Source organism: Podarcis vaucheri (genome assembly GCF_965113315.1).
Source record: "Podarcis vaucheri genome assembly, chromosome: 16".
NCBI lineage: Eukaryota > Metazoa > Chordata > Lepidosauria > Squamata > Lacertidae > Podarcis > Podarcis vaucheri.
The window spans coordinates 30,580,157-30,591,971 of NC_138754.1; the positions used below are offsets into that span (position 1 = coordinate 30,580,157).

General features: G+C 45.3%; 1 protein-coding gene across 1 annotated transcript in view; it reads right to left on the reverse strand.

Moving 5' to 3' along the window:
• Positions 1 to 11,815, reverse strand: part of PPIL2 (peptidylprolyl isomerase like 2) — a 73,958-nt gene extending 62,143 nt beyond the window's left edge. Inside the window, exons 1-5 of the mRNA XM_082203301.1 lie at positions 11,638 to 11,815; positions 9,382 to 9,431; positions 8,423 to 8,468; positions 6,977 to 7,039; positions 6,113 to 6,164 (exon numbers count right to left, since the gene is read on the reverse strand). Of these exons, the coding sequence (XP_082059427.1) occupies positions 6,113 to 6,164; positions 6,977 to 7,039; positions 8,423 to 8,468; positions 9,382 to 9,431; positions 11,638 to 11,669 (243 nt within the window). The 5' untranslated portion in view covers positions 11,670 to 11,815. The remainder of the gene's footprint in view (positions 1 to 6,112; positions 6,165 to 6,976; positions 7,040 to 8,422; positions 8,469 to 9,381; positions 9,432 to 11,637) is intronic.

Sequence of the window (11,815 nt, forward strand, 5' to 3'; positions counted from 1 at the left end):
TCCGGAGGTCCGTCCTTAACCTGAAGCACCACTTTAGCTAATGGGGCTTCCTGCTGCCGCTGTGCCACCGCCGCACGATTTCTGTTCTCATTCTGAAGCAAAGTTCTCAACCTGAGGTACTATTTCTGGGTTAGCGGAGTCTGTAACCTGAAGCGTATGTAACCTGAAGTGTATGTAACCTGAGGTACCACTGTATAGCCATTCCCCAACCAACGTATCACCCACCTATTCTCATGTTTAAGGCAGTGCACCATTGTGGTTGACTAGATTCAGGGAGACCCAAGTTCAAATCCCCAGTCAGCCATGATGTTCTTGGGCCGACGTCTACTTTACAGCCAAAACTACCTTACACAGTTGTTTGTTGTGAGGATAAAAAGGAAAAGAGGAAGTGTTCCGGCCTATGCTCCTTAAAAGAGGGGCAGAATAAAAATAAAGAATACGTCACCAAAAATATGCACCTGTCCGTATTCATCAGCACTAGATGCCAGTATAGCTCAAGGTGCAAGTTCTAAATGTCAATCAGCTACCAAGCCAAGTTCAATGGGTTGGTACCAAAATACAAAACCCTGTACAGCTCAGGACCAGGTTACTTGAGAGATGGCCTTATCCCTTAATAGAGCCCTATGATCTGCTGGAAATTTCTAAATCTCAGAAGCCTGCTCTGCAGCAACTTAGAGCAGGGCTTTTAGTGTGGCTGCCCCTGTTCTGTGGAATAGCATTCTCCTCAAGATACAACACATCACAACAGCAGTTCTCTGGGTGGCGTGGAAAACAAAACAGATTTTTAAAAGACCACCATTCCCCAATACAGTGGTACCTTGGGTTACATACGCTTCAGGTTACATACGCTTCAGGTTACAGACTCCGCTAACCCAGAAATAGTGCTTCAGGTTAAGAACTTTGCTTCAGGATGAGAACAGAAATCGGGCTCCGGTGGCGCGGTAGCAGCTGGAGGCCTCATTAGCTAAAGTGGTTCTTCAGGTTAAGAACAGTTTCAGGTTAAGTACGGACCTCTGGAACGAATTAAGTACTTAACCCAAGATACCACTGTAACGAGAATGAAGAGTTAATAGACCAGCACTCCTTCAATGACTTGCGGGATATCTTCCAAGAGAAGAAAAGGCTAAGGAGCAAACCCTTACACTAATCTGGAGTGGAGTCCCTAAGACGGTTGGATGGTGTCTCGTGCGCCTCCTTCTGTCAACTCCTGCAGCCAGTCTGGTGCCAAATGTATTGCTCTGCTTTTCTTCGGTCCACATCAGCGAGACCAAGAGGGGAGCATTGTTGTCTGGGCAGCCCAGGACCTCCAGCCTTGCACTCCAAAGAGGTCACTTCAGTGCTGCTAACACAGTGGTTTGACTTCACCCCTGGAGGCGCACTTCTTTGTCTCTCGGGACAAATGGATGTGGCCGCCACCAACAACAAATTGAAGCCATACGAGGAAACATCCATTCCAAATCCAGTTGGAGTGGAGTTGGCTCACAGCAGTGTGCAAATTGTAGGAGAAGCAGAAGATTTACAGGGCCCCTAAAGGCAAGCTGTGCTGCATCACAACTCCCATCAGTCCCATTAGAGCAGGTATAGGCAAACTCAGCCCTCCAGATGTTTTGGGATTACAATTCCCATCATCCCTGACCACTAGGGATGATGGGAGTTGTAGTCCCAAAACATCTAGAGGGCCGAGTTTGCATATGCCTGCATTAGAGCGTCCAGTGGTCAGGGATGATGGGAGTTGGAGTCCAACAACATCCACAGGACACAATGTTAGCTATGCCTGCTTTAATGAAATCCACAGATCTATTCCCAACTGCCACTTAAGCCAAAGCATGCTCACCTGCAAGCTATCTAAAAACAGTAGCTAAAGGGGCCAAGCCAAAAGTCCAGATCTACTGAGCTGTGCATGTTCTGCAGGTGGGCAAGAAAAATAGAGAAATCACAAGACACACCACAGTGTTAATTTCTCTTGAACTGTAACCATAGTGCTGGTATCAAAGCCCAACAATCCAGGTAAGGGATATGACATTATCCCTTGGAACAACTCTGTGGAAGCCGGGGAGGATGTTGCAAAGGTCAATTAATAACGTTTCTCCCCTAAATGGACAGCGGCAGCACTGCACACTCCCATCTGCAGGAGATGACAATGGGAAAAGCATAACAGAAAAACAAGTATGGGAGTGAGTGGGAAGGAAGGCATGAAAATAACTCTCTAATGCGCTTGGGGAAGGTTTAGTCATCCCCAGGCTACATTTCAGGAAGAGTTATCAGCATATTATTATTATTAACACTGCATTTGCCAACCTGGCCCCTCCAGATGTTTCAGAGTACAACTTCAGCTTGCTGGGGCTGATGGGAGTTGTAGTCCAAAGGTCCGTACTTAACCTGAAACTGTTCTTAACCTGAAGCACCACTTTAGCTAATGGGGCCTCCTGCTGTTGTCGCGCTGCCGGAGCATGATTTCTGTTCTCATCCTGAAGCAAGGTTCTTAACCTGAAGCACTATTTCTGGCTTAGCGGAGTCTGTAACCTGAAGCGTATGTAACCCGAGGTACCACTGTATTGTATTTTAATATTCTGTTGGAAGCTGCCCAGAGTGGTTGGGGAAACCCAGCCAGATGGGCGGGGTATTAATAATAATAATAATAATAATAATAATTATTATTATTATTATTATTATTATTATTATTATTATTATTATTATTACAGGCTGAAGATACAGGTTTACCACCTCAGTGGGAATTACGTCTCACAGAAAACAAAACCAAATACATTAAAAAAAACCTTGTGTTTCTTTATGGGGAAGCTCTGGCCACAGGCCATACTGGGTCCCACATCTGCAGAAGAACAACAGGCAGCCTTAAAGTCAGTAGTGAGGAACATGATGCCTGACAAGGAGTCCCCTCCTGTGGTTTCTTGCAACTGGGATTCAGAAGCATTACTGCCCCTGGCAGTGAAGGTCAAACACAGCCATCGTGATTCACAGCAGCTGACAGCCTTTCTCCTCCATGAATTTGTCCGGTCCTCTTTTAAAGCCTTACAAGTCAGTGGCCATCACTTCTACGGGAGCGAGTGTCACAGTTTAACTCCACACTGTGCGAAGAAGCACTTTCTTTTGTCTACCCTGAATCCTCTTAACGTTCAGCTTCATCAGATGCTCACAAGATCTAGTGTTTGGGGGGGGGGGGACTTTTCTCTTTTCCACTTTCTCCACCCTGTGCAAAATTTCATGCACGTCTATCATGCCGTCGCATTGCTACTCCAGAGTAGACCTGCTGAAGTGAACAGGCACGGCTAACTTAGGTTCATTAATTTCAACAGGTCTACTCTTGAGTAGAACTTTGTTGGGTACAACCCAACGATTCTAAGCATGCACAGGATCACACTCCTGCTCACGGATCGCTTCTCAGCCAGAATAATTCCAAAAGCACACCTTGGGGGGGGGGGGCGGGTGCAAGTTACAGAGAAGAGCGCCATGTGCACATCTCTACAAGAGACGAAAACCCTGGTACAAAAAGATTTTTTGGGCCAAACCTTTCACACTCGTATCACAGCTGCCACCTAGTGTTTAAAAGAAATCTCTGCAGATTCCAACAAGACAGCCTCATAATAAATGTCACGTATTTCTGGGCTGTCCTGAAAACAGGCGCAAAAGGTTGAGCTTGGGTTTGACTGTGAAGCACGGAATAATTGCAACCCACAGCAAATAAAAGTCCATTCTGTTTAGATGCTATCGGCACTACTAGCCTCAATTTAGGCAAGAGATAACCGCCTTAATCCCAGGAGAGCAAAAAGTTTTCCAGAAGGGTTAATTCAGGAAGCAGCAGAAGGCAGCAACCAAGGGGAGAAAGCAACAATCCACACAGGAATATAAATATGTGAAATAAGTTAAATTTAAAATGATGCTCAAGTTAACAAAGAAATTGAGGGTAAGACATTTATCAATAAACGGAAAGACTTCATCAATAAACGGAAAGGAGGAAAAAGAGCACACAGGCAGGGCTGGATTTAGGTTTGATGAGGCCCTAAGCTACTGAAGGTAATGGGGCCCTTTATATGTCCAGCTGTCCTTTGTCAACGACAAATTGTCGCTGTTTTTTATGTTGAATATATGCTATATGGTAATTTATGGACCTAATAGGTATCTAAAGCCATTTGCACATAACAAAATATGTATTTTATCAATTTTATTTGTTTTTATCTTATATTTTGGAAATGTACTCCAGTTGTTTTTTTCATTTATTTTTTTGCCCCCCCCCCAAGAGAGTGGGGCCCTAAGCTATAGCTTGTTTAGCTTATATGTAAATTCCGCACTGCATTTAGCTTTTATGTAAATTCCGCACCATCTAGAGAAACTCAATGAATGAATTAAGGTGCGTATCAGTCAAATAGTCTTTCCCATATACAAAACCTCAGCTGACTGGCAGAAGCTTACTGAGGCTTTGGAAAGGAGACTTTCCCAGCCTTACCTGGAGATGCTGGGGAATGAACCTGCGGTTTGTGCTTTTCTTTAAATATAGGAGGACCATGTGGCCAATTTCAAACAGGCATGAAGGCCACAACCGAGAAGCATGGCACATGCTCTCACAAGTCAGGATGACACATGTGCAAATAACTTTCAAATCAGAATCAAGATAAAATGCAGAGTGGGCTGAGTCTAGGGATTAATGGGTGGACAACACAAGTGGATTTTGAGAGTCCTTATGGTGGCTAAGATATTTATACTTCAAGCCTGGAGGGATAAATACCCATTGGGTATTACACAATGGTCTACGGCAGTGGTTTTCAGTCAGTGTGCCGTGGCACCCTGGGGTGCCTTGAATGACAGTCAGGGATGCCATGGGCAACACTGACCTCTGTCCCCCTTCCTTCCTTCCTTCCTTCCTTCCTTCCTTCCTTCCTTCCTTCCCCTCCCTCCCTCCCAAGCCCTCTCGTGTCTGCCCCTCCCAATGGCTTGCACAGCTGCTTATTGCAGCAGCCCTGGCTATAACCTCCATAGCCAAATGGTGCCTCTGGAAGGCACCTCTCTTTAGGGCAGGGTGGGGGCAGCTCAGAGACCAGGGGCAGCAGCAGTGGATGCCCAGAAGACTCCCAAGGAGAGGGGAGAGGACAGGAGGCGGAGGGGAAAACTCCGCAAGGGAGGGTGTTCGAAAAAGGGTGAGGGGCTGCCAGCTCGGCAGGCAAGGGGTGGCATAACTGGGCTCCTGAGCCCCACAGGGGTGCCACAGAAAGAATGTAGTTTGTTAAGGGAGCCATGTACTCAAAAAGGTTGAAAAGCTCTGGTCTAAGGACCTCACAGCCCTGGCAACGTTTAAATGAATTTCATATATGCATAATTTACATGGGGATACCTATTTGAACATCTGCAGGGCCTACATGAATTTATTTATTTACTCGTGTACTGGTGGTCACTGTATCCCCAAAGTGAACAGATTGTGGTCTACTGTTATACTAGAATTATATGTATATTATAATTTACTTTTGTCTCTTATTTCTTCATTACCGTATTTTTTGCTCTATAACACGCACCAGACCATAACACACACGTAGTTTTTAGAGGAGGAAAACAAGAAAAAAATATTCTAAACGAAATAGTGGATATATGATTTTTGTGGTTCATGCTGTGGCCACAGACATGTGATCTGACAGTGAGTTTGGAGTAGCCCAATGCAAAAATCCTGAGGATCCATGTGGATCCATGCTTTGTAACCACGGAGGAGGGAAGGAAGGGGAACCATGGATCCTCTGCTCACGACTGCAGCAGATCCCCCCCGCCACCCACAGGCATTCGCTCCATAACACGCACAGACATTTCCCCTTACTTTCTAGGAGGAAAAAAGTGAGTGTTATGGTGCAAAAAATACGGTAATTTTATTTATTCTATTTCCCTTCCTCGCTAAATTGGCAAACAAAAATTTAATTTTAGAAAAAGCAGAGTACACCAAATCAAGAGTAAATGTGAAAGCTGGACGGAGGCTGGGCAGCAGTCCTGCTGATGGGCTACAATCCCCTTCTTCCCCAGCTGCTTGCTACTTTGGCTGGGGCTCATGGGAGCTGGGCTGCCATCAGCTTCTAGAGGAACACAGCCCCCCCCCCCCGCCCCATCCAAGAAAACCTACCTCTCCTGTGCTTGGATTCGTCCCATACTTCTTTATCCAGGGAACGATATTCCTAAAACAGGAGCAAAAAAGATGCAGCGGATCAGATACAAAATCAGAAATGCCTGGTTCTTCCCAAAAAGTCACATGTGTTCTGGTAGAGCCTAGAGGCTTAGGAAAGTGAGCTGAGAATCCCCCAACTTAAATAGCACCTTGGATATGAGCTCACTTTCCATATCTAATAATAATAATAATAATAATAATAATAATAATAATAATAATAATAAAATTTATACCCCAACCATCTGGCTGGGTTTCCTCAGCCACTCTGGGAAGCTTCCAATAGAATATTATTATTATTATTATTATTATTATTATTAGTGATAAAACATCAAACATTAAAAACTTCCCTAAACAGGACTGCCTTCAGATGTCTTCTAAAAGTCAGATAGTTGTTTATTTCCTTGACATCTGATGGGAGGGCATTCCATAGGGCAGGTGCCACTACCGAGAAGGCCCTCTGCCTGGTTCCCTGTAACCTCGCTTCTTGCAGTGAGGGAACTGCCAAAAGGTCCTTGGTGCTGGACCTCAGTGTCCGGGCTGAATGATGGGGGTGGAGACGCTCCTTCAGGTATCCTGGGCTGAGGCCATTTAGGGCTTTAAAGGTCAGCACCAATACTTTGAATCGTGCTCAGAAACATACTGGGAGGCAATGTAGGTCTTTCAAGACATACATTATTCTCCCCACCTATTAGCAACTTGTGACGATAAGAGCTATGCATCCTAGATGGCAGATTTGCTCAATTTTCCTTCAAGGAGAGAAGAGCTATACTAATGGGAGGAAGGGGGGAAGAGAGGAAGACCACTGAAAAAGTAGCAACTTACAGCAAGTCAAAGATGGTGCCTTCCAGTGTGCATACAGGATATTCAAATGGCTGCAAAGATAAGCTAGGGGAGAGAAAAAAAGAATTAAGTAAATGTGAATTAAATATCAGCAGAAGAGCACAAAAAGCCAGCAATGCAGTTTTACCGAAATCCTGGGATGGGGACCCCGTGGGCCTTTCATGTTCTGTTGAACGACAATTCCCAACAACATGAAGTTCAACAACATGCGCCATTCCTGACCTAAGCAATGACTACAAAGAAATAGTTCTGGGTTGGATATTCTGCAATTGGAGCTCCACCACCCAAAAAAGAGCCCTGTTCATAGTAGATCCTCACTTAAAACTCTGGGAAAGCCAGTCTGGTATAGTGGTTAAAGCATCAGACTTGGACCTGGGGAAATGGGGCTCAAATCCTCACTCGGGCCATAAAGCGCGCTGGTGACCCTGGGCCAACCTCTGTATCTCCACCTATCCTACCTCAGAGGGTTGTTGTGAGGGGGAAAAGGGAAGATGGAGGATTTGGGCCACAATGAAGGAAAGGTGGAATATAAACGCAATGATAATAATAATATAAAATAAACAAATAAAAATAAAGTTGGGCAACCTGGAGAAAAGTCTCAGATGAAGAAATGGGCATGTTCTGACGAGTGCTTATAAGCTTCCTCAAAAGGCAATTAGAATCAAGATGGTCATCTAGCCCAGTCCCCTGCAATGCAGGAATCTTTTGCCCAATGTAGGACTCAACCCATGACTCTTAGATTAAGAGTCTCATGCTCTACCAATTCATGTGCTATCCCAATGCCAAAAGAATGCTAAAGATGGCACTAGGTGGATCTCACTAGGGAGCCACAGGTGATTAAGGTGCAAAGGGGGCTATTACGAATGAACATATTAATACCATGTACAGTTCTGGTCACCTCAACTAAGAAAGGAGAGCGATTCAAAAAGGAGAGCGATTCTAAATGATGGGTTCTAAATGAGTGATTCTAAATGATGAAGGTTCCAGGTTCAATCCCTGGTACCCCAGGCTGGAAGAGATTTCTGTCTGGAAAACTGGGGAGCAGCTGCCAGTGTACAGTATACAGTTCTGAGCTTCAGGGATCAAAATGGTCTGACTCTGTGTAAGGGAGCTTCCTATTTTCCCAGAAGAATAAGAAGAGTTTGGATTTGATACCCCGCTTTATCACTCCCCTTAAGGAGTCTCAAAGCGGCTAACATTCTCCTTTCCCTTCCTCCCCCACAACAAACACTCTGTGAGGTGAGTGGGGCTGGGAGACTTCAGAGAAGTGTGGCTAGCCCAAGGTCACCCAGCAGCTGCATGCGGAGGAGCGGAGAGGCGAATCCGGTTCACCAGATTATGAGTCTACCACTCATAACCACTACACCTTGCTGGCTCTAAGAATGATAAAGGAATTAAATTAGAATTTAATATTTCTTCAGTGCTCACCTGCAGTGATCAAAAGGTAGACGTCTGAAGTTGGACTGTGGAATTTCTGTTCAATTAAAACAAAATAAAAACATTTCACACACACATCATGTTCAACCTGGGATAAACAGATTGTTTTCCTGATTATAATGCTAGAGCTTCTGTCTCAGTTTCTAACATTCCTTTTACAATGCATTAATGAACCGTGGATTTCTGATCGATACACCACGTTACCCTAAATATCATTCACATCAGTGGGCATGCAGCAGACATCATTGGATGTCATTGGATAATGTCACACACACACCCCTTATGCACATTACTGATCCCAATGATGCACCCATGAAAACAGTGGAAAATAACTGTATGTCAGAATACCGTGAATAAGAGGCAACATGATAGTTCCTGCATGGAGTCCACAACGTGGGGAAACTGGACGCAGAAAAGTTTTTCCTCCTCTCTCATAGCACTAGAATTCACAGGCATCCAATGAAGTTGAATGTTGGAATACTCAGGACAGAGAAAATACTTCTCCACACAGCACACTGTTAAAACTATTGAACTCACCCCCACAGGAGGCAGTAGTAGCCACCAACCTGGATGCCTTTAAGAGGATTGGACAAATTCATGCGGGAGAAAATTATCAATGGCAACTAACCATAATACCTATGCTCTGCCTCCACAGTTGGAGTCAGCAATGCTTCTAAATCAGGCACAGGCAAACTCCGGCCCTCCAGATGTTTGGGACTACAACTCCCATCATCCCTAGCTAACAGGACCAGTGGTCAGGGATACTAAATACTAGTTGCTGGAAACCACAAGGGATTTTGAAGCTGATATGCTTGAATCCTGCTTGCGTGTTTCCCACAGGCTTCTGGTTGGCCACCATGAGAACAGGACGCTGAGCTAGATGGGCCATTGGCCTGATCCAGAAGGCTCTTCCCATGTTCTTAAAAGTGCTGTAAATCCAAGCCACATACCTGCTTTCTTTCCTCCATAAAAATGTGTGTATTCTGCACAAGTTATGTACCTAGAGAGAGAAAAAGACAGTTAGGGGGGGACAACAGTTTTGTTTCCAGAGCTAGGAACTGCTGCTGCAGTTAAAGATCCTTCTGTAATGATACTGATAAAAATGGGTGTGACATGCAAATTTGAAATGCCTTTTGCAACACAGCTGAATGGAAAAGCCATCTAATAAGGGGAAAGGAGAAGGAAGCTTGTAAATAGCCAAAAGATTTAGGCTACAATCCTAAAGGTACTTAGAAGAAGCAAGCCCCAGTCAGGACCCAGACCCTGGTTCAAATATCACCTTGCCCATAAACTTGAAGGCAAATGGCTCTCTCTTTTCTTGGTTCCCCATCACCATCTACAAGATAATAGTACTAGCTTTCCTTATAGGGTTGTTGTGTGCGCGCATGAAGCTCTCTGACCAGTAAAAAAAACAAACCAAGAACCTGTTTTACAGATGTCAAGCCTTATTTACTGAGGCCACTTTCTGGGCAGAGCTTTGAGTTGCCTAAACCTACACCTGTACCAGTACAATTTTATATAGCTTTTAAAACGACCAATAAACAGCCAATACACATCCAGTGACATAGCTGGATTTAAAACAAATGCAACCAGTTGAAAACCAGCTGCACTATTCTTGGAACGCATGTGGCGAGAGGGCAACTTATGCAACCCACCTAAACCTCACAGCCTTTTGGACTAAGATACAGAACTATGATCTAAGCCTCGTGAACGATGCAGTTGGTGTGCTGCGCTGTTGCGAGCGCTCCAGTTGGAGAACAGCCTTTACCAAAGGCGTCATGGGCTTGAAGATGCTCGAACTCAGGACAAAAGGGAGAAACGTGCGAAGAGGAAGCCACGCTTGGCAAACCCTCACCATGATAAACTCCCGCCCGAAAACATGTCCCCACTATGGTAGGATGTGTTGATCCAGAATTGGCCTCCAGTGTCACTTATGGACTCACTGTTAAGACCGTGTTCATGTAAGACAATCTTACTCAGCTACAAGTGATCACCAAAGAAGAAGAAGGTGTAAAACTGGAAAACTGATTTTAAAATGTTATTATTAAAAAACAAAACAAAAACAGCAGTCCAGCAAAACCTGGTGGATTTTTAGATATAGATAGATATATTTATATAATAAGGTAAAGGACCACTGGACAATTAAATCCAGTCAAAGGTGACTATGGGGTTGAGGCACTCATCTCGCTTTCAGGCTGAGGGAGCTGGCGTTTGTCCACAGACAGCTTTCTGGGTCATGCGGCCAGCAGGACTAAACTACTTCTGGAGCAACGGGACACTGCGATGGAAACCAGAGCACACGGAAACACTGTTTATGTGTGTGTGTGTCTGTCTATATATAGAGAGATATATATAGAGAGAGTATCTCTCTATATATATAGACACACACACACACATATATACAGTGGTGCCCTGCAAGACGAATGCCTCGCAAGACGGAAAACCCGCTAGACGAAAGGGTTTTCCGTTTTTGAGCTGCTTCGCAAGACGGTTTTCCCTATGGGCTTGCTTTGCAAGACGAAAATGTCTTGCAAGTGTTCTGATTTTTTTTCACCCCCCCCCTTTTTCTAAGCCGCTAATAGCCTTTTAGCCGCTAATCCGCTAAGCCTTTAATAGCCGCTAAGCCTTTAATAGCCGCTAAACTGCTAATAGCGCTAATCCGCTAATAGGGTTGCTTCGCAAGACGAAAAAACCGCTAGACGAAGAGACTCGCGGAACGGATTAATTTCGTCTTGCGAGGCACCACTGTAAACGGTGTTTCTGTGCGCTCTGGTTTGGTTTCCATCGCGGTGTCCCATTGCTCCAGAAGCGGGGTGTGTGTGTCTGTATAATGTATTAACCGAATCATGGGCACAGGCAGGATGTTTGTTAGGAGGGGAGCAGAACCTCAGATTTGTATTGATTTGGGCCTGCAACGCCCCCCCCTTGGCTACACCCATGAACTGAATACAAAACCTAAAAAACTCAAGTGACACAACAGCATGCAGAGATTATTAAACATATTTTGTTGTTGTTGTTGTCCCCCGCCCCTGCATTTATACGCCGCCTTTTCTACCGAGGCACCCCAACAGCCGCCGCCCCCCCCCCCGCCGTGTGGTAACAACCTGACAGGGGAGGCTCAGGGGCCCCCGGCCTGACCACAACCGACCCAGGAGGGCCTTTTCGCTTCGGGTGTGGGAAGGGGAGAGCCGGAGATTTCCACTCACATCTTGTCCTTCTGGTGCTGCCTTTTCCCCATCCTGGCTGCCGAGCTTGGTCACCTCCACGGTGGCCTCGGGGAGGGAGGAAGAAAAAAGCAACGCCACACGGAGCCCAGCCGGTAATCCAAACGGAGGAGAAAGAGTCTCCTGAAGAGAAAAGCGGAAGTTGCCGCTACTTCCGGTG